The following is a 23,842-nucleotide window of genomic DNA, read 5'->3' on the forward strand; positions in this document are numbered from 1 at the left end:
ATGTTGACAGAGTAACAGATCCGTCCTCCGGAATGATGCGAATATTCTGTCTCCGTGAACGAGATTCTAGATCGTCACACTTGGCCTCCAGGTCAGCAACAGTCTTGGTCAAGGAAGCAACAGTGGTCTGAAGTTGCGACACATCATCCGTGCATGCTGAAAGTGCTCGCTCAATTCCGTCTACAGTGGTCTGAAGAGTCGCTACATCAGATTTGAAATCAGCGAAGTCACAAAGTAAATCCGACTTCAATGCTGAAATGTCCGACTTAATGTTAGAATAATGTTCATTCATCACATCACGAATTTCAGACCTTAAAGCTGCGGTGTCCCGGCTCTGTGTGGGATCAGGGGGCGCACTCGAAGGGCTCGATACGCCACTCAAATGCGGGGATGCGGCACAAACTGCCTCCGGATCGTAGGCTGTGAAAGTCCGGCAGTTTTAGCTAACTTGGGCGGCATGACCACGGCGTGAAATGGAACCCGATACGTGCAAATAAGGTAAAATACACGATACAGTAGGAGATTGACACTCCGGCACGTGAAATAATACAATTTAAAGAAGGCTTTGCAGAGCTCCTAAAAAAAGACCGCTACTCCATCCACAGGCAAACCGGAAGACTCAATATTACAGTTTCTAACCTCACACCACAAATTGTACCCAAAATAAATAAACCTCTGTGTCATAGTTTGTATCTGTAATGATACAGGTTGTAATCATATACCGTGTTGTGCCAACTGGTAATACAGTATGTGTCATCATGGTTGTCATTCTGTTATTACAAAATAGAAAAATACATAGTGCGCATTTTTGCACATATTTTGAAAGAGAACCATGCTCCCAGTGTAAATTAAGCGATTACCAATGTAAACAATACCCTGTATGCTAGTATGTAACCTGATGTGGGTGTTGAGTCAGGTCAGCATTATTTTACTTTGTTAATTTGTAGATTGTCTGCAAACCTCAAGTTCTTAAAGTTTTGTTACATTATATTACATAAACATTGACCATTGACAGTAAACATATGATAGCAGATCCATCAACCGAACCACATTTTAAATTGGACAGTTGTATAGTTGCAGTTAAACTTTTAATAAAATATTCCACAAGACTAATAAGAGGCTGTCCCATCACTGTAAAGTAAAATACAAGGTACTTTAACATGTAGTTTGTCAGTTGATAGTAATGTGTGCTGAGGTGCCATAGCATTAGCATTTGTCTGTTTGTCTAAAAACCTGACTGCCTTTCTCATTATAAATTTAAACTTTATGACTTGCTGAGTGAGTTATTAACGCTGAGTGTCAGGCTGTAACACACTGAGAAATAAAACAGCGAACAACGTCAGTGAAAATGTCACTTAATTGAGCATAATCTTTAGTTCAGGCAGGCCACAAGGTCAAGCTGAAGGCCTAAGCCGAAAGCGCCTTCTCAAGCTTACAAGCTTGCATATTTTCTGTGTTTTCACGTCGCCTGTAGCGAATGCTCCACGTGACACCATGACATTTTATGAAAAGTTTCATGACTGCTGGAAAACAATTCTTTTTGCAGTTCTAACTATGCCAACATTTGAGTTCAGTATACCACCACCATTTAAAGTGGAGGAGGAAATTTTGAAAAAGAAGCTGGTGAATAGAAAGCCAACTTCAGCCTCGTCCTCTTATGAACCGAAATATAAGATAACCTATACGCTTAGGTGCTTAGTTCGTACTACCGAATAGACTTAACATCTTACATTTAGGAGATATTTTAGGACATCTGTAGTTATTCGTTTTCTCTGCAATTACATCATACTGTATGCTGAAGCCAGACAAACATCATCTCCATAAGAAGTATGCTGAGGCCTTAAGGCCCCAATCTCAAATCTAGGGTTATCAGCTGATGGTTTAGCTGTTTGTCTGCTATGCATACTATAGGCTAAATTCATCAGGGCTTTTAAGATTAAGATTAAGGGACCCTTATTAGTCCCATAATGGGATAATTTTCATCTCCGCAGTCTAACCTATCTGTACAATGAAACACCACATGCACACTAGTGAAGACACACACTTGTTCTTCTAAGAACTGTGCTGCTGTTCTGCCTGTCGAGATTGCTGAACTTGTATCCATGGAGATACCAAATGGGCAAAGTCACATTCTACAGAGAATGTAAGGTGGAGCAAGACATAAAACCCTTGTGATTCATTTTGTAGACTATTTGAACAACCATGTTTAGTTATTCATCAGGCACTTTGGTCTCCCAGAACATTTGGAAATCTGTTCCCACAGAAAAGAATCTAGCAGATCATGGCTCGTTCTGAGTGCCAGCAGGTTATCTTTTATGTACTAACTGTTTTTTGGGCCAGTTTTCCTTCATGATTTCCTCCATGATCTGAGTTTCCAAGGTCAAATAAAAGAATGTTGTTCAAACTGATTGACCTAGAGTCTGATAAACAGATATGTGCTGAAGCAATAGCAATCTCTGAGTGTTTCAGGCAAGCAACTAAGTTCAATATATTTTGAATATTTCTCTACTCCCCATGAGTCAAATACAAGGTTTGCAGCCCTGCAAAATAATTTTCATTTTCTGTTAATATAAGCCCCTTTTACAGTGTTCTGCACTACAATTCCCAGCATGCGGAGCAACAGGAAGTGTGCTCTTACACCCTTCCCCCCTCCAACAACAATATATGGGACAGCAGTTACACCTTAATCTTACCACACTAGTAACACTCTGTCTTGTTCGCAGAGATGATGTGGCCAGAAGAGGCAACAGAAAAGTGGCAGTGATGAAGAAGAGCATTCTTTGGCCCATGAATTTGCTAAGATTTTTTAGTGTGGCCATTTTAGCGATTAAGTTTGACACCCCAAGTCCATTTAGAGGTCCCTGACAAAAGCAATTACCCTCATCCACATCCATCTAATGGATCTTGTGAAAGCGGACACCTTCGTAAAGTGAATTTCCAGGACATAGAAGCAGAACCAACCACCATCAAAAGTAAGAAAAATGAGGTGTACTCTAGGGTTGGGAGGTATGACTGTAATTTGCTGTACTGTGGTGTTTAAAAATTTTGTGGCTATTTGAAAATGGTAATGGTATTTCATGTTTATGATGTAAAAATTTTTATATGGCAAAATAAGCACATTCTACCTATTTATACATTATATATTTAGAGGAGCTCACTGATTGCTAGTAAAAGAGTGGAAAATTTGAATGGGGAAAACCCTCAAAAAAACTATGCATGGTAGCTGATCAGCAGCGGCTATGAGCTACGTAACACAGAACACTTCGATTTCAGCTTTCACTGTAATACCAGTCACTTCACTTTGCACTCCCAGGCATTATTTTTAATCATCTAAACTTGTGTTAGCTCTAGTTAGTCAAAATCAAATAGCTATTGTAGCATGTGACACTGTTTTGGTCTGTTTAGTGTTGATCACTTTATACTTTTCTTGTTTTCCCCTTATTTGCAATTAAATTTAGAAGATTTTACACTTTTTATCACTTAAACTTGCCAATTACAACATGCTGCCTGTTTCTTTTAAGATTTTGTTGATGAGAGCTGAAAACTATTGAAATCAATAACACTCTGAGTACACTGACAGATAAGAGTAAAGGTTCTGTAAGGCATCATTGGTCTTACATTCTGCCAGTATGTCAACATAAACTGAGTAAAAATAAGCATGATTTGTGATAGTGTTACTATTATTTTGTAGCAATATCCCACAGCATTAACCACTGTAGTCACAATGAAGGCAGCTGTTAACGCATTATATTTCACTCAGTCAGATGGTGGTAATGAATGATATGTGAATGACAAGACCTAGAATTCTTTGAGTCTGAGCCCTAGCCAAGAATCTCCATTTTTTGTGTTTTTTCATAGCCAGATAATGAGGATAACAGTTAGACATTGTATTTGACTTCTCCAGCTCTTGATCACATTACTTGCCAGATGGGGTAATTAATACCATATTTCCTTCCATTTAAATAAAAACTCTGAAAAGAGAGAGAGTGCAGCAAGAGAATGCAGAACAAGTGACACATAACTGATGAACAAGATAATGATATATAAGAATTGGTGCAGCTGATTAATAATCATAAACATTTATAAGCAGATTCAGATGCATTTGACAGAAAAAGGTGGATAACAAACGGTACCAGGACTGATGTACATGATACATCAAACAGTAATATTGAAGTGGTACAGACTTACATATGTGTGATCTTTTTGAGGTTATAAAAAGAATGCTTTTCTAGCCTCCTCAGTGAGACATCAACGGACAGATAGCTGTGAAAAGAAATAAAATGAATCAAATATTTGTGCTCTTTGTATTTATACTAATTTAAATATTATTTATAACATTAACAACATTATTAAGAAGTAAAATCTTAGTGACATTAAATAACAATAATGGTATCAAATATCAAATCCCTTTAGGAATCAATGTTGCAAATATATGTTTCTAAATTGCAGGCAACAATAACTGTAAGTTGGAACTAGTTGCAAAAATGATGCTTGATCCCCTATTACCACCACCAAATATACTCTCTCAATACAATCTAAGTCCTGCTGTGTAGCTCTGTAGCTCGGCAGGTTCAAATTCCAGCTGTTATTTAAATAAAAATAGGCCACAATTGCAGTATAGGACTGAGTAGACTTTTTGACTGGGATGTGGTGCCCTACACACAGTACATGTTCTGCATATCACTGCTGTCAGAACAAAACCTTGTATCTCCATTTTTTGTGTTTTTTTCAGTTTTTAACAAAACTAGAAAATACCTATTGCCCTTTACATTGTATGTAAATTTCATGATGAATGGACTAAAAGAAATATTCCAAAATGGCTAGGAAAACTGTCTGGTTCCATTGATTCATAATAAAGTAAAGTATACTTTTTTCCTGCCCTGCGATGGACAGGCGACCTGTCCAGGGCATATCCTGCCTTCTGCCCAATGACTGCTGGGACAGGCTCCAGCACCCCCCTGCGACCCTGATGGAGAAGTGGCTTAGAAAATGGATGGATGGATGGATATTTTTTTCCTTCTCCTGTACAGTTACCATTTTGGAGATACAAGGTTTTCTTCTGACAACAGGGATATGTTATATGAAATAGCAGCCCTGCTGGGAACTGACTGTGAAACATTTTAGCAAATTGTTAAATTGAAATTGTATTTTAGCCAAATATGGGGCCTTTCCATTTTGTTCTTTTGTTTTTTAATTTGTACATGAACATTATAGGCTAAACTATTATAGCCCAATCTTATCCATAAAGGGCCAGTGTCGCTGCAAGTTTTCATTCCATTCATCCATTGTTAATTTCTATTCATTTCTATGCTCCTTCTTGTGAATGTCTTAAAACAGCACAGTTCTGGGTTGGAAGCAGTGGTCTGGACCATGAAGGGATGCTTAAAGTCTGGTTTAATTTGTGGAGGTTGGTCACCCAGCACCACTTAAGCTTTCTAGGACTTTCTAGTGCTTTCCTGAGACAGTTAATAAGCTCATCCATTCTAGGGAATGGATATGGGCTGAATTATGTGCATATCATTCTGTTGGTAGATATGGCTAGGCTCTTGCTCACATGTTTTTTGGAGGGGAAAAAAAAAATCAACCTGTAAATGGATACCTCATTTTACCAGCATTTACAGAATCATGATCTGAGCCATCTGGCTTAGGAACCATACTTTTTAAGGATCACAATATAAAACAGTATTTTAAAAATACATACATTATACAAATAATGAGCAATACATTTTCAAATGTATTATTATTATTTATTTATTTATTTTTACTTTTATTTTATTTTTTGCAGTTATGTGATTTTTATTCTGGTTATTTAATCACTCTTTGATTAAATAATAACTGCAACATTTTGGGGTTTTGGCACATTTTTAAGGATGAGTGGATAGAAGAAGGTGCTCACTTTAATTCTCAGACCCTTAGCCGTGACCACTCCATGAACCATGGCACAGCATGGCAGAACACATCATATGCAGCACCGTACTGATCTGTCTGATTTTTAAGCAATGTTTCCCATATCACATTTAAATTATCAATGTACTACATGTTTGAGTCTTGTGCTATCATGCATACAAACAATACATTTTGCAAACTAAAATGTATTGGGTAAATTTTCTGCCAAAGCTGTAACACCTTTCTGTTTTGCAGCTAGCCTTACAAGACTAACAGTGTTCACTAAATGGCTAACTGAACAAGCTAGGCTAGCAATCTGCTTAGTAATCACATAAAGGCCTATCTAATGAATTAGGTGAATTAATGAATCTGTGAACTCTATGAATGAATCTCTTTTTAAAGAAATATAGACACATGTAGCTTTTTTTTCTAAATGGGAAAACCTTTTGAATTGGCTGTTGGAGATGAAAAAGTTACAACTCACTTTAAGCAACTGCTGTGATCCACATTACCTCAGCTTAAGACTGGCCCAAATAATTGAAATGCTTCACTGTCAGGAATTCCAGACAATTCAATAGGAAACTCCTAAGTAAGAGGCTTATGAATCAATTTTTCAAACACTTTTTCATAAACTAGGAAAAAATGGAAATTACTGTAAAAAATGTAGATGTTTTCTACAGGTTATTAATACCATTACATCCTCATACCATGGTAACAGTCCCACATCAGCAGCGAAATCACTAAGGATGGCACTTAATTATGACAGGAATCCTTCAAGGTGTACTATTTTTGTCCTTTGCTGACTGAGTTTCTGGCACTCTTTCTGTGCCTGTTTGGTTGGGGGATACTCTGACTGCTTTTATACAGTGACAGTTTGTTTTCCAGCCTCAACGGTGCTGCACCATCTCCCATCACCACTTGTGAAAACCTCTAAAACTGGCTTTCATATATGGCAAGTGTCCTTGTTGGCACTAGCCCTGTGCTTTCACACAAGCACTACTTTAGGGAGCATCCAGTTAAACTTGAAACAACACTAGATTTACGGCCGCTTGACTTTCCTAGGCCAGATCCAGATCATTCTCCAGATTCAAACCTAGATCCTAGTCCTGCTTCTGTCCCTGGTCCTAATGCCCCTGTCCATAACTCTGTCACTGGCAAATCTATTAATTCAGCCCCTGGTTCTATTTTTAATTCAGTCCCTCACCTGGCCCCTGAGCCTATGCCCTTCTGTGTCACTGATTCAGTTCTTGTCCCCCCTTCAGTTCCTTCCTCAGTCTTATTTATTAATCCACATCCTGGCTCTATTTCCAGTTCCTAATAGGGTTTCAGTTCCACTCCCAATCCCTTGTCAGCTTCTGGTTTGGTCCTAATGCTAGAACCAACTGTGCTGCACCAGAGACAGAAAACCCCCTCAGTCATTACTCCTGGTCTCAGTCTCTCATAGGGCTCCAGTTCTAGTCTCAAGGTAATCATAGCCCCAGGCCCCAACCCGTATCCTGTTCCTGACTTGCTCCTGACCCTGTTTCTTACCTCCTCCTGCCTGTGTATTGGAGCTGCATGTTAGAAAGGGTTTCTGTCATGAGTACATCAACTCATGGATTCATTTTGTGGTACCAGTGACCATGGTACATGGTGTATAGCATAGTATTTCTGTATCACTGTAAGAGTTGTCCTCTCCATGGATCACCACCTTATCGTGGTGGAGAGGTTTGTGTGCTTGAATGATCCTAGGAGCTATGTTGTCTGGAGCAAAAGCTCCTGGTAGGGTCTCCCATGGCAAACTGGTCCTAGGTGACAGGCCAGACAAAGTGTGATCCATAATCACCCCTATGAAAACAAGAAAGCAGGACTTGTGTACCCTGCCCGGATCAGGGTTACCGGGGCCCCACCCTGGAGCCAGGCCTGGGGGAGGGGCTCGCCAGCGAGCGTCTGGTGGCCAGGCATTCACTCATGGTGCCCAGCCGGGCCCACCCCGAAGGAGCTACATGAGTCACCACCGATGGGAGGGGCAGTAGTAGGGGTTCGGTGCATTGTGGATCGGGCAGTGTCTGAAGTCGTGGGCCTTGGCGTTCTGATCCTCGGTTGCTGAAACTGGCTTTTGGAACTTGGAACGTTACCTTACTGGCGGGGAAGGAGCCTGAGTTGGTGCGCGAGATTGCGAGATACCGGCAAGATATAGTCGGGCTCACCTCAACACACAGCTTGGGCTCTGTGTCCAGTCTCCTTGAGAGGGGCTGGATTTTATTCTTTTCATGGTGAGAGGCGGCGGGCAGGTGTGGGTTCTCTCATAGCCCCTCGACTCGGCACCTGTATGTTGGGGTTTTCCCCGGTGGACGCGAGGGTAGCTTCCCTATGCCTTCGGGTTGGGGAACGGGTCCTGACTGTTGTCTGTGCTTATGCACCAAACAGCAGTTCAGTGTACCCAGCATTCCTAGAGTCCTTGGGAGGGGTGCTTGAAAGTGCTCCTCCTGGAGACTCGAGTGTCCTACTGGGGGACTTCAACGCTCACGTAGGCAATGACAGTAAGACCTGGAGGGGTGTGATTGGGAGGAATGGCCTCTCTGATCTGAACCCGAGTGGTGTTCAGTTTTTGGACTTTTGTCCATAACGAACACCGTGTTTGAACACAAGGATGTCCATAAGTGCACATGGCACCAGGACACCCTAGGCTGCAGTTCAATGATTGACTTTGTAGTCGTGTCATCGGACTTGCGGCCATGTGTTTTGGACACTCAGGTAAAGAGAGGAGCTGAGCTGTCAACTGATCATCACCTGGTGGTGAGTTGGATCAGGTGGTGGGGGAAGATGCCGGTCAGACCAGGCAAACCCAAACGTATAGTGAGGGTTTGCTGGGAACATCTGGCAGAAGAACCTGTCAGATTGCTCTTCAACTCACACATCCGTCAGAACTTTGACCCATTATTGGGGGAGGTGAGGGACATTGACATAGAGGGACATAGAATGGGCCATGTTCCACTCCTCCATTGTTGAAGCGGCTGACTGTAGCTGTGGTCACAAGGTAGTTGGTGCCTGTCGGGCGGTAATCCTCGAACCCGGTGGTGGACACCCCAGGTGAGAGATGCTGTCAAGCTGAAGAAAGAGTCCTACCGGACATGGTTGGCCTGTAGGACACCAGAGGCAGCTGGCAGGTATCGACAGGCCAAGTGATTTGCGGCTTCAGTCGTTGCCAAGGCAAAAACCCGGGTGTGGGAAGAGTTCGGTGAGGCCTTGGAAAGTGACTTTAAGCTGGCTCCGAAAAGATTCTGGCAAACCGTCAGGCAACTCAGAAGGGGAAAGCAGTGTGCCACTAGCACTATTTATAGTGGAGATTGTGTGCTGCTGACTTCGACTGAAGACGTCATTGGGCGGTGGAAGGAATACTTTGAGGACCTTCTCAATCCCACCAACACGTTCTCCAGTGAGGAGGCAGAGTCTGGGGACACGGGAATAGGCTTGTCCATTACTGAGGCCGAAGTCGTTAAGGTAGTTAAAAAGCTCCTTGGTGGCAGGGCTCCAGGGGTGGATGAGATCCATCCCAAGTTCCTCAAGGCTCTGGATGTTGTGGGGCTGTCTTGGCTGACACGCCTTTTCAACATTGCATGGACATTGGGGGCGGTGCCACTGGATTGGCAGACTGGGGTGGTGGTGCCTCTTTTTAAAAAGGGGGACCGGAGGGTGTGTTCCAACTACAGGGGAATCACACTCCTCAGCCTCCCTGGTAAGGTCTATGCAGGGGTACTGGAGAAGAGAGTCTGGCTTATAGTCGAACCTTGGATTCAGGAGGAGCAGTGCGGGTTCCGCCCTGGTCGTGGAACACTGGACCAACTCTTTACCCTCTCCAGGATTCTGGAGGGTTCATGGGAGTTTGCCCAACCAGTCCACATGTGCTTTGTGGATTTGGAGAAGGCATTCGACTGTGTTCCCCGGGGTATTCTGTGGGAGGTGCTTCGGGAGTATGGGGTTCGTGGCTCTTTGCTACGAGCCATTCAGGCCCTGTACCAACAAAGCAGGAGTTCGCATGGCCGGCAGTAAGTCAGACTCGTTCCCAGTGAGAGTTGGACTCTGTCAGGGCTGCCCTTTGTCACCGATTCTATTCATAATTTTTATGGATAGAATTTCTAAGCGCAGTCAGGGGATGGAGGGTGTCCGGTTTGGTGACCTCAAGGTCACATCGCTGCTGTTTGCAGATGATGTGGTCCTATTGGGGACATCAGGCCGTGAACTTCAGCTTTCACTGCATCGGTTTGCAGCCGAGTGTGAAGCAGCCGGGATGAGGATCAGTACCTCCAAATCTGAGGCCATGGTTCTCAGGCGGGAAAGGGTGGAGAGCCCTCTCTGGGTTGGGGATGAGCTCTTGCCTCAAGTGGAGGAGTTTAAGTATCTCGGGGTCTTGTTCACGAGTGATGGTACAAGGGAGCGGGAGATCGACAGGCGGATTGGTGCTGGGTCAGCAGTGATGCGGGCTCTTTACCGGTCTGTTGTGGTAAAGAAAGAGCTGAGCTATAAGGCAAGGTTCTCGATTTACTCGTCGATCTACGTTCCCACCCTCACCTATGGTCATGAGCTTTGAGTAATGACCGAAAGAACGAGATCGCGAATACAAGCGGTCGAAATGAGTTTCCTCCGCAGGGTGTCTGGACTCTCCCTTAGAGATAGGGTGAGAAGTTCGCTCATCCGGGAGGGACTCGGAGTAGAGCCGCTGCTTCTCCACGTCGAGAGGAGCCAGTTGAGGTGGTTCGGGCATCTTGTTAGGATGCCTCCTGGACGCCTCCCTCGGGAGGTGTCACAGGCAAGTCCACCTGGGAGGAGACCCCGGGGAAGACCCAGGACACGCTGGCGTGACTATATCGCCCAGCTGGCCTGGGAGCGCCTCGGAATCCCCCCCAAGGAGCTAGTGGAAGTGGCTGGGGAAAGGGAGGTCTGGGCCTCATTGCTTAGGATGCTGCCCCCGCGACCCGAACCCCGGAGAAGCGGAAGATGATGTATGGATGGATGGATGGATGGATGTAAGAGTTGTCATTAAATAACTTCACATCAATTAAGTATATGATGTAATTCTAAAATGTTGCATTGTAATATACACTCACCAGCCACTTTATTAGGTACACTGTTCAGTTGCTTGTTAACACAACTCAATGCATTTAGGCATGTAGAGGTGGTCAAGACAACTAGCTGAAGTGCAAACCAAGCATCAGAATGGGGAAGAAAGGTGATTTAAGTGACTTTGAACGTGGCATGGTTGTTGGTGCCAGATGCGCTGGTCTGAGTATTTCAGAAACTGCTGATCTACTGGGATTTTCACACACAACCATCTCTAAGGTTTACAGAGAATGGTCCGAAAAAGAGATAATATCCAGTGAGCAGCAGTTGTGTGGACAAAAATGCCTTGTTGATATGAGAGGTCAGAGGAGAATGGGCAGACTGGTTTGAGATGATACAAAGGCAACAGTAACTCAAATAACCAACCAAAATCTCTGAGGAATGTTTCCAACACCTTGTTGGAACTACTTATGGTATTTTGGTATCTTACAATGAGATGATTGACTGACTTTTTTCTGCATTTATCAACTAACTGAAGTGGCTTAGAAAGGTGAAATACTGAGGTGAATTTTTTATGGAGGCAAGATCGATAATTTAATCTCAGACTAATGGAAATCTAGATTACAAGATTTTGAAGTGATGTTGAATATGAACCAAAATTATGATTACTGACTATGACCTGAAGTGGATCAAATGATACTGGCTAAAAGTTAAAAAGAGATATGAACTCACAACCTCTGATATTTTATTTTTCTCTTAAAATCTAGGCATGCTTTAATGTATCTACTTTACCCACATTATTGAGATGTTCACCATGTTGGAAAAGGCATTCTGAGGCACAGAGGTTAGTCTTGTTTCAAGGAGACGTCTGCAAGAAAAATGAGTTAAAAAGTAAATTAGAAATGCATTGTGAAAGTCTAATTTACATCATAGCATAGCAGGTTTCATTCTTTATCAGCCCATTCTCTCCAACTATTAACTCACTGCAGTACTTTAATGCCTGTAGAGCAGAGTTATTCAATTACTAACTGAAAACATGTATTATGGTATGCACACAATACATTGATACTTTTTTGTTTTTTTTCTCCTAGCTTGTTCTTTGCAGAAACTCTCTTGGGTCCATCTAGCTAGATTTTTGCAAAAAAAAAAAAAAAAAATCACTGTTGAAAAAGGAGAGGCTATTTAACAGTAAATATGGTAGGGTAGAGGATCAGTTCATTCATCTGTTCTGCAGATGACATCAGAAAAATGTGTAGGGAGTGAAAATTGCTTCTCAGTTATTTCTTACAAAAGTATGCGTTTGCATTAGGGCAGACATAGGCTGAATACGTTCCCTAGACAAGACCATTAATTGCACCCTTTGGTGCTTTCCCAAAGCAAAGTATAGCATGTTTTCATTAGTTTCATTAGTCATTTATTTGATACCATATGAATTATTCAACATCAAGAAAAAGCCAAAATCAACTTTATTCTTAGATGTGTTCAGTGAAGAATGAAATATAGCTTCCCCAGGACAGTGCTACATTTAACACCAAAGAGCAACTTGCAACAGTGCAACAGACAATAAATACAAGAATCATAGACTATACAAACACGGCACAAAAAACTTTCTATATATTATACAGTAAATTTACATCCATTCAACATAGTACTGACTTGATTAGTGTATTTTTAATCATTTAATAATTTATCCTTATCAGCATAACCACAAGTATTGTCAAAAGTGCAGACAATGTGTCAAGATTAAAGTGCCTGTGCATATAAAATGGGTAAAATACAAATGTTTCACATGTACAGTGACTGGGTAAGTGGGTACTGTGCAACAGATAAAAGTGAGGAATGCTGAGGGTGAGGGTGGGGTTATAGAGATCTGTTTAGCAGCTTGACAGCCTGTGGGAAAACTGTGCATCAGTCTGAAGGCCTTAATCCATATGATCTGTAGCCTTCTTCCAGATGTGAGGGGTGCAAACAGTTCATGTAAGGAGGGAAACAGAGGTGTTGTTGTGTCTTCTTCACCAAGGAGGAGAGATGTTTAGGGCCCAGGATGTGCTGTTGGTTATGTGCACACCCAGGAACTTGAAGCTATGAAGTATACAGTCATCTATTTTGTCTTGGTGACATTCAGAGCAAGACTGTTGTCCTTGAATGAGAACTCCAGTTGCCTTACCTTCTCTCTGTAGTCTCATTGTAGTTGGAGAGTCCACAACTGTAGAATCATACAGTAAACAATGTTAGTTGTGTGACTGGTGTGATGTCTGGACGCAGTAGTGTCACAGTAGAGGACTCACCACACATTTCTGAAGGGCTCTGGTGATCAGAGTGATGGAGTGGAATGTCCTGTTCTGGGTCCTGACTACCTGAGGCCTGTTGCTCAGGAAGTCTAGAACCCAGATGCAGAGTGATGAGATCAGTGGAGTTTGGTGACTAGCTCATGGTGCATGATGGTGTGCAATGCCAAAAAGTCAATAAACAGAAAAGTGCCACCACTAAGGTGTAAAAGAATTAGGCAACCATATGGTACACTGATCATACTTGCGTCTTAAAACAGACTCTCAGACAGCCAGAGCATAAATGGCTTCTGAGTCAAGAAACATTCTAGTCCTCCTGGAAGGATAGCTTTATACAGAAGGATACATTTACTGCTGCAGAAGAGCTCTTACTGCTTAATACTGATACCCGCATATAGACCACTTGTCATATGCTCCAAACCAATCAAAAAGCAGGTGAAAACCTGGCCAACAGGAGCCATCTCTGCTGTCTGCCTGTTTTGAAACAACTGCATGGGGCATGTTTAGGTAGGCTGCCACTGACAAAGATTTTGTTAAGTTGGAGGATTATATTCCAGAATGCAAGTGACACGCGGAGCATGTGGCAAGGCATTCAGACCCTCAGCAACTACAAGAAAAGTATCTCCTTCCTGTGACAGTCATGCCTCCCTGCCAGATGCACTGAATGACTATGCATGGTTTGAAGTGCAGAACAATGTGGCAGCAGGCAAGACCACCCCCCTACTCTGTTCAAAATCAACAACTCCCCTGTGTTACAAGCACGTTACTGAACACCAGCTTCATAACCAAGAGAGCCCAGCAGCATCTTTATTTCCTAGGTTACAGAAAGCTCATCTCCCACCCACCATCCTTACCACCTTATACAGAGGCATCCTGAGCACTTGCATTACTGCCTGGTTTGGGAATTGCACTGCCTTTGATCGCAACACCTTGTATACAGCATTGCACAAAAATTAGTACACCCCTCACATTTCTACAAATATTTTATTATATCTTTACATGGGACAACACTATAGAAATGAAACTTGGATATAACTTAAAGTAGTCAGTGTACAGCTTGTATAGCAGTACAGATTTACTGTTTTCTCAAAATAACTCAATACACAGCCATTAATGTCTACATAGCTGGCAACACAGGTGAGTACACCTCAGAATGAACATGTCCAAATTATGCCCAATTATGTTGTTGTCCCTCCCTGGTGTCATGTGACACGTTAGAGCTACGAGGTTCCAGGTGTGAATGGGGAGCAGGGCTGTTAAATTTGGTGTTTTGGGTACAATTCACTTATACTGGCCACTGGATACTCATCATGGCACCTGATGGCAAAGAACTCTCTGAGGATGAGAGAAATGTATTGCCTAGGCTATAAGAACACCCTGAAACTGAACTATAGCACAGTGGCCAAAAGTCATACAGTGGTTTTCCAGGACAGGTTCCACTCTGAATAGGCCTCACAAAGGTTGACCCAAGAAGTGTCCACATGTTCAGCGTCATATACAGGTTGGCTTCAAAAAATAGATGCATGAGTGCTGCCAGCATTGCTGCAGAGGTCGAATAAGTGGGAGGTCAGCCTGTCAGTGCTCGCACACTGCATCAACTCGGTCTGCATGGCCGTCGTCCCAGAAGGAACCATGTACTATGGTCTGACGAGACCAAGATAAAGTGGTTTGGCTCAGATGGTGTGCAGCATGTGTGATGGCACCCTGATAAGGAGTACCAAGACAACTGTCTCTTGCCTACAGTCAAGCACGGTGGTGGTAGCATCATGGTCTTGAGCTGCACAAGTGCTGCAGTTCATTGAGGGAAACATTTACATTTATGGCATTTAGCTGATGCGCTTATCCAGAGTGGCTTACAACTTGATCGGCAAAGGTAGTGTTAGGAGTCTTGCCCAAGGACTCTTACTGGTATAGTGTAGGGTTTTTACCCAGACAGGGGATTGAACCCTAGTCTACAGCATAGAATGCAAAGGTGTTAACCACTACACTACACCAACCGAGACATTCAGAATGTCACATCTCCCTTCGGAAACTGCGCCACATGGCAGTTTTCCAACTCCATAATGACCCCAAACACACCTCCCAAGCTGACAACTGCCTTGCTGAAGGTAAAGGTGATGGATTGGCTAAGTATGTCTCCAGACCTAAACCCAACTGAGTACCTGTGGGGCATCCTCAAATGGAAGGAGGAGGAGCACAATGTGTCTAACATCCACCAGCTCCGTGATGTCATCATGGAGGATGTAACAACCTGTGCAGCTCTGGTGAATTCCATGCCCAAGAGGGTTAAGCCAGTGCTAGATAATAACCTTTTTCTTTTTTTTCCTCTTTTTTTTCCTCTTTGGCCCGGAGGACACGACGTCCATGATTTCCAAAAACAATCTGAAATGTGGACTTGTCAGACCACAGGACACTTTTCCATTTTGCGTCAGTCCATCTCAGATGAGCCCAGGCCCAGAGAAGCCAGTGGTATTTCTGGGTGTTGTTGATATATGGCTTTTGCTTTGCATGGCAGAGCTTTAACTTGCACTTGTAGATGGAGCGACGAACTGTGTTCACTGACAGTGGTTTTCTGAAGTGTTCCTGAGCCCATGTGGTAATATCCATTACAGAATGATGTCGGTTTTTAATGCAGTGCCGCCTGAGTGATCGAAGGTCACAGGCATTCAATGTTGGTTTTCTGCCTTGCCGCTTACTTACAGAGATTTCTCCAGATTCTCTGAATCTTTTGAAGATATTATGGACTGTAGATGATGAAATCCCTAAATTCCTTGCAGTTGCACATTGAGAAACATTCTTAGACTGTTGGTCTATTTTCTCACACAGTTGTGCACAAAGTGCTTGTGAATGACTGAGCCTTTCAGGAATGTTCCCTTTATATCCAATCATGACACTGCCCTGTTTCCAATTAACCTGTTCACCTGTGGAATGTTCCAAACAGGTGTTTTTTGAGCATTCCTCAACTTTCGCAGTCTTTTGTTGCTCCTGTCCCAACTTCTGTGGAACGTGTTGCAGGCAAATACAAAATGAGTGAATATTTGCAAAAAACAATAAAGTTTATCCGTTTGAACATTAAATATCTTGTCTTTGTAGTGTATTCAATTGAATACAGGTTGAAAAGGATTTGCAAATCATCGTATTCTCCCAACTTCATTGGAATTGGGGTTGTATAATAAAATATTTGCAGGAAAATGAAGGGTGTACTCACTTTTATGAGATACTGTATATGTCTCACACTTCCTGTGTTGCAGCACCTTCCTGTGTTTCTACCCACTCAGAGAGCAAGGCCAACTGCGCTCTCTTGGACTCCCAGCCATGGACGGCTGTAGCATCACCAGGGATCGAATTCATGAGCGCCTGATGAGAGGGCCAATGCTAAGATGCTTGTGCCACCCAGGAGTCATAGATAAAAGCACTTAAAACACATGTTTTGGAAGATCCAAAGGGATCAGACAGGCAGCATTGTCATTTTAGAAGAGCGATGGTATTTTCTAAGCAAGGCTGGCCCAGGTCAGTGACTGGATGGGAGGCCATGCTACCTCGCAACCCTTCTCAAATTGAGTCATGTTGCAACTGAATATGGGAGCTTGTTTGAGGGGCTAGTTACAGGCAATGCATGTGGCAGTCTGTGAATGATAATATCAGTCAAGGTGCCAAAGATGGAAATAAGTGGTCCATGAACCGTTTGTATTATGATTATAATCTACATCCAAAAACAAAATTATGAAATTTCTTACATAAAATGCAACTGCTAATGATTAACACAACATGCTCAATCTAACAGTAATTGCTCTCACCTTTGTACACCATGGCAGCCATACCATATGATGTGTGTGCTGCATTTCAGTCCTCTGAATGCCAGTTAAGCAGCAATTATTTAACAGAGTTTGGAGTTTCATTTAAAGTTTTGTGATTTTCTTGCTCTAATACACCCACTTAATCTGGCAGTTACTAGATGAGTACAATCAGGCGAGGTTTGGGTACTGCAATTTATTTATAGATTATAGATATTTGTAGATTTACAATTGCTGTTTTTATTGATATATAATCTATTATACATGTTACAAGTTTTCCTGTGTATAAATTTACAAATATACATATTGTTCTTTACAAAACCGTTATGTTGAAGAATTATAGGTGAAAGTGATCTCATTTCTAAGCAAAGCATCTACCAATCCATACTAAACACTTTTCCTCTGTTCCTTCCAGGAAAGGACCCCAGTTTGCTAGACCAGCTGAAATGTATGAGGGCATTTGACTGTGACATGCATATATTTCACAGTAATGGAGAGGCTAAGAGTGAGTTGACTGTGACTTTGAAGGTACTACAGGGTTAACTGTCTTAATGACTCTGACAACTGCTGTAGTCCATTTACTCATACTCACTGGTTCAGCTTGGCATATGGGACCAGTCTAGCTTTCTGACATTTTCAGCTTAATTTTACCCACAGTTAAATAGAAAACAGTTCTATGTTTTGCCATCTATTGCACTTATAAAGGTAGGCAGTAGTACAGTAGATTTTATTTGGCTAGCATAAACTACCTAAAATATTCTGTATCTGAACCATTTATCCATTGCTCCACAGATTTATGAAACAGTCCTATATATCAGACTAGACCTGCTACTGTCCCTCATTTTTATCTTCTGTAAGGGATGCACACTATGGTGTTAATATGCAACACTTAATAAAGGTGTTGAGCATTGCAGTGACAGTAACAGAAGTGATTAATTTTAATTAAAATAGTATAGTACTTTTTTGCTATATAAAAAGGAATGTAGCCTCTCATTTTACAAAAAAAATGCAAAGGGCAAAATAATGAAATATTAAAGAAAAGCAGTCAAAAACAATAAGCTACTTATATAACAACTGCAAAAACATTGTTTCTTGCACTCTAAGGCTGTCAGGAAAACAATGAATTTTTTTTCTATTCAGGCATAGAAAGCCTAGAAATTCTTAATGACTTAAAAAGCTTTTTATTGTGATGTAGTTTTGCTTTGAAAGTAGCCACTACCACTTCACACATTATGCAAAGTGACTTTGAGAGTAGTTGTCATATTTAGAGCATTTTAACATGCAGTAGCTCAGGATAGAGTAGTTTCTGAGCTGGTTGTGTGTGTGTATTTTGCAATTGGTTTTGTAGAGACTAACTGACTCACTCAACAGGCAGGACACCGAGTTTGAGCCGGGCTCAGGGGAGCACATGATGCTCTAGTGATCGACACTGCTACATTCTCACCAATCTAATTACATTGCTGATTGCATCTTGGACATTCATATAGCAATAACAATGTAAATAAGACAAATCTTGCAGCCACATTCTCTGAGTTTTGCTTTGTTAGTTGATTTTGTGTTTTTAACTTACTGCTGTTGTATTTTTTGGTATTAATGCAAGTTGTTTTTCCCATATGGTATTATGTGCATGTGTGCACAAAAATATCTTGCAGACATTAGTAAGTAGCGGTTTTCTAATTGTCACTAATTATATTCTGTACATGCTGATTAAATATACTGTTCCAGACTTTCTTCAAAGAGAGTAATCAATAGTGAGGTAATGTGTCTCATTGCCAATTTTGTTGCACATTATGACCAAATCACTTAACAACTAAATACAAATTAGAGACAGTTAAAAGGTCTAACAAGCTGGTGTCTTTACTGGTACTTGTGGAAGTGCAATACAGAGTTTGATATGACATAAGAGTGGATCTAGAAAGGACTGAAAAACATAAATACATAAACATGCATGTAGATTTCTTATACAACAGGTTGTTATACACAGAGAATAAAAAAGTCAAGAAACAGCAACTTCACGCATTTGTGTTTCCAGTTAGGTGGAAGTCTTCCATTTTCTCTAAAATTAAGATCTAAACAAAGTCATTTAGAAGGCTTTTTGATGTGAAACTTGTTAATGTAGAGAAATAAATACAAATACACTGCTTAATGCCATTGTTTTATAAGAGTTTTGAGATAAGCCTTTGGCAAAGTATCTTTTTTTTTATCCATTCATGGCAAAGATGTACATGGAGGGTATCCAAATAGTATCCAAAGACAACTTCTTTTTTTCTGATTAACCACTATTTTATCATCACCAATATTACATACAAGAATTTAGAAGGCACTAGGATCACTGGCCATTTTGGATAGTAAATAAAATGGCTGTATTGGTGTATCTCCACCACTGCAAAGAAATCTGTGCTGGTTTCTCACACAATGCATAATTTCACCTCAAAACATTCTGAAGAACTCTTGTTCTTTGGTATCATCTTATTCTGCATGTTTGAAATGACATAAAGCTTATGATTTATATGCTCACACTCCCCGAAAGTGGGGGAGGCTGGTGTGAGTTAAATTAACACTAGTCAGTTGCAAATATTAAGGATTTCTTAATACATTTTTAAAAATATCCCATTCAGAGTTACATTTAAAAACTTACACATTTTTACTTTACTCCAATATCAAATTTAATAAAAAGTTAAGGAACTCTCCATGTCTGTGAACACTGCATGTAACATGAATAAAGAGAACAAATAATGAAAAAACACAACAGGTTCCAAAGCACCTTTGTTGTCTCACTTCTTGCATCACTCCCTGGCTATATTAGTTATTCTCACCCCATATTTGTCAGCCTAAGCCTCTTCCTCCTTTTTTGATGCCTACTATGAAAATAGAAGTTGATATTTAAACATAAATGCAGACCAGACATCACCCTTGCCCCTGCAATCCTTTAATATGATACCCATAATGTTAGCCATCAGCAATCGGACCATAAGAGCAAATATTTACTATAACCTCAAGATACAATCTATTAACTTGCCATTCACACCTTTTCTGAACTGCTCTAAGAGAGGGATAACTGAGAAAAATATATACTACAGCCAGTCAGGTCAGCTACATCAAACTTCAATTTCAATTATAATTGCTAGATACCACAACTACAGAAAATATTGACATAAAATCAACAAACAGCAGTCTCAGCCTCAGACAAAGTAATGTGTATTGTCTACACAATCTCCAGTACTGTAGGGCACTGCACACAAACTCTTTGCATTAAACTGCTTTTTGACAAAAATATTTTCATTTATATTTAACTTAGCATAATTAGTAACAGAAACACATTTTACGATGGCATTTATATGTTATGTTATTACAGATCAGTAAATTCAATATAAACAAATAAATATTACCAAAAATAATTACTGGGAGGGTTGTAACAAAGATAATTTTATAAAGATTGAGTATGCCTATTCAAAATGGGATTGTAAGCTCCCCACATGGAAATTACATCTATGCAAGAATGTGATGTGAGTGCTCACACTGCACATGCACAACCCCTGGCTCAGAAGCTCACTGTCATTTTATAGCCTCCCAACTGAAACATCTGCTTGAACTAGAACTAGAGAATTAAAGAAATCAAATCATTTGCCAATGTATGGAAAAACATAACTAGAACAACACAAAGTCCTGTTTCAGTTGAGACCTTTGAGTTGGGAGTCATTTGTCCATCAGCTGCTTGGTTCAGCTGTTGTACTAAGAAAAATTTTTAAAAACATTAAACATTCACTGCTAAAATTAACTTCCAAAACTTAGGATGTGTTTTTGACCAACTTGTGAGATAACTAGAGGAAACAAAGCTCTGTATTAGTGATGTTTATGAGGAAATAAAGAAAGAAAATACTGCAGCAAAACAGGACTGCCCTCCACTATTATCCTGAAGTGAAGGATAAGTGATGAAATGAGAGCTGGCCAGTTTTGCAGAAAAAAATCCTTGCAGTTCCTCTCTATGTGAAGCACTGAGAAATGGTTCTAAATGTTAAAGACCATGGACGTCTATTGACAGCTGATCACAAACATCTTTGCACATGTGACGTTGAGCTACATGCACTTGGCAATTTGCTTTCAGAATGCAATTGTTTGCACTGCTTACTACCTTTTAAATAAAGTGACATTTCCCAAAAATTACACTGACCCTTATTCATCAAAAAAAAAAAAAAAAAGTTTCATAGATGGTTTTCTTTAACATAAATTTCACTGTTGCAATATCTGTATGAGGATACTCACGTCTGGTAGGAGTGCTTCTAAATTTGAGGGTAAATGTTTAACGACCTGATAAACATGCTTTAAAAATGCAGAAAAAGAATTACATGTTGCTGAGTCCTGCTCTAGACTGACCAACTCTTCTGCAGGGCTGCAGCTGGATACTGGATACAGGTTGGACCCCCTTTGCCTTCAGAACTACTTCAATTCTTCGTGACATACTTGTTGGAAACATTCCTCAGAGATTTTGGTTGGTTATTTGAGTTACTGATGCCTTTGTATCATCTCGAACCAGTCTGCCCATTCTCCTCTCACATCAACAAGGCATTTTCGTCCACAGAACTGCCGCTCACTGGATATTTTCTCTTTTTCTGACCATTCTCTGTCCCTAGAGATGGTTGTGTGTGAAAATCCCAGTAGATCAGCAGTTTCTGAAATACTCAGACCAGCCTGTTTGGCACCAACAACCATGCCACGTTCAAAGTCACTTAAATCACCTTTCTTCCCCATTCTGACGCTCGGTTTGCACTTCAGCTAGTTGTCTTGACCACCTCTACATGTCTAAATGCACTGAGCTGCGGCCATGTGATTGGCTGATTAGCTATTTGTGTTAACAAGCAATTGAACCGGTGAGTGTAAGTGTGTTTTTAATGTAATCCTAATTGTAATCATCCTGTTTTATTATTTATCAGTAATCTGATTAGTCTTTTTTTTCTGTAGCTGTAATGGAAAAGTTTTTTCCGCATCCTGATTATGTAGCGGCCTTGCATATATTTTGTTACTTCACAACTTGGTCTATGTACGAGATGATGCAAGAAAAATCTGACATTCTGCACAGATACTGCATCAGCATTCATCATTTTTCTGTGCAAAAAATATTTTTGGAAATCCTTATTCATCAAAGTTGTGCATAATCAAATGAGTGTAAAATGAGCACCTGCAAGTTTCACAGATGGTTTACTTTAACATAAATTTCACTGTTGCAATATCTGTAAGAGGACACTGGTCTGGTAGGAGTGCTTCTAAATTTGGTAAATGTTTAACAACCTGATAACCACGCTTAAAATTATCAGTAAAATTTGTAATAAATAAAATAGTAATAAAAATAAAAAATAACAGTACTAATAATTTGTGCACATGGCAATCCAGCACAAAAGTGTACTTATGTATTTGTAAATGCACATGTTGCATATAAACAATACTGCAACTATTCTGTGTTCCGTTTTACAAGACATATTGGACAGAGTGTTTGTGTTATGCTACGGACCCTACCCAAAAATTAAAAATACATTCAGTGCAGGAGCATCTCATACACTGCATTTATTTTTTTAGGGGAATAATCACACTATACAGTAAAGTTTTGTTTATTTTTGTTTTTAAAAAGTTTTGTTTATTTCACATTTTATATAGTCATTGTATCTTTAGTGCTATAAAGTTTCGTCGTTTAGGTGAGCAGTGCACTGCACAGCTGTTGGCTCACAATCTGCTTAACCATTGTGTGGTGTTTCAGTCTGCGGGACCCGTTTTCCAAAACAATAATGTGGTGGGTGTACCATACACACTGAGTAACAAAAAAATGAACATCACACAAGGGTTAATGCTGTTGTGTTATTGGCTCGCTTCCAAAACACCTGCATGAATTTGGGCATGCTACATGTAAATAAAAGTAAAATAGGAATTGTTAAGCATGTGCTTGATTTCACGCACTGAAGCTGATTCAACATTTGCAATGCAGGGTCATTTGCATATCATAAAAGGCTGTCAAATTTCTGTCCCTTTTTATCTAAAAGACTGACTGCCTTTTACTAATTTCAAGCCACAAATGATCTGCTGTGGATTTCTGTGTCTAGACATGGCTTAATTTAATGTAGTAAAAATGCTGAGTGTCGTGCTGTGACATGAGCAGAGAAACTGAACAGTGCTGTGTCCTGTGGTGGGCTTTTGAACAGAGAAAGACTGTTTCAAGTAATCAGAATGTCAAAGTGTAGCTGGAGCTTGTGAAACAAGACCTGATCTGTGTGTCTTTGGTGAAATTGAAACTTATGTGACTAAAATGCAGTAATATTATTTTGAAGTTTCCACAGGTGTGTTTGAATTTGCAGTATATTTAGCAGAGGTCAAACTGGAAAAATGAATTGTTTTAGGGAACAAAAAATAAAATTACATGTGTGATATATATAATTCTCTGTACATAATGTGTGCTATGTTAATTTCCATAAACCATTTGGGAATAACACAAAGTATTGTGCCAAAAAACACAGAGAAACCAAATGCTTGTACATTTACCGAAATGCTGAAATGTGCAAGTTATCATTCTGTAAGTCTAAAGCTCTCCACAAGGAGGAGCTATTGTCACTATAATAGTCACAATAACTTTTGTGTTTTCACAGGAAGGGAGGAAAGGGGCATAAGCCAAGAGTCACAGGATATCAGTAATAATGGATGTATGTTTGCAGTAAAAAATGATGTAATAATATAATGTAAAAGCCAGAAATCATATTAAACATACTCCACATAAGTAAAAGCAAATTTTGCTTAACAACTAGGTCTAGACCAGGGGTTGGTACCCAAAGGTTAAAGAACCATTTTGTCCTT

At 40.6% G+C, this 23,842-nt stretch overlaps 1 protein-coding gene across 4 annotated transcripts in view; it reads right to left on the minus strand.

The window, feature by feature from the left end:
* tshr (thyroid stimulating hormone receptor) overlaps positions 1–23,842 on the minus strand; it is a 56,583-nt gene that overhangs the window by 24,424 nt on the left and 8,317 nt on the right. For 2 of the 4 annotated variants that reach the window (XM_037537399.1, XM_037537400.1), the window contains 3 exons: positions 13,094–13,132; positions 11,723–11,794; positions 4,189–4,263 (listed from right to left, as the gene is read on the minus strand). In XM_037537399.1, coding sequence (XP_037393296.1) covers positions 4,189–4,263; positions 11,723–11,794; positions 13,094–13,132 — 186 coding nt within the window. Of the gene's footprint in view, positions 1–4,188; positions 4,264–11,722; positions 11,795–13,093; positions 13,133–23,842 lie in introns of those variants that run through there. The other 2 variants (XM_017684613.2, XM_017684615.2) reach the window with 2 other exon arrangements.

Source organism: Pygocentrus nattereri, chromosome 4 (genome assembly GCF_015220715.1).
Source record: "Pygocentrus nattereri isolate fPygNat1 chromosome 4, fPygNat1.pri, whole genome shotgun sequence".
Taxonomy (NCBI): Eukaryota; Metazoa; Chordata; class Actinopteri; order Characiformes; family Serrasalmidae; genus Pygocentrus; species Pygocentrus nattereri.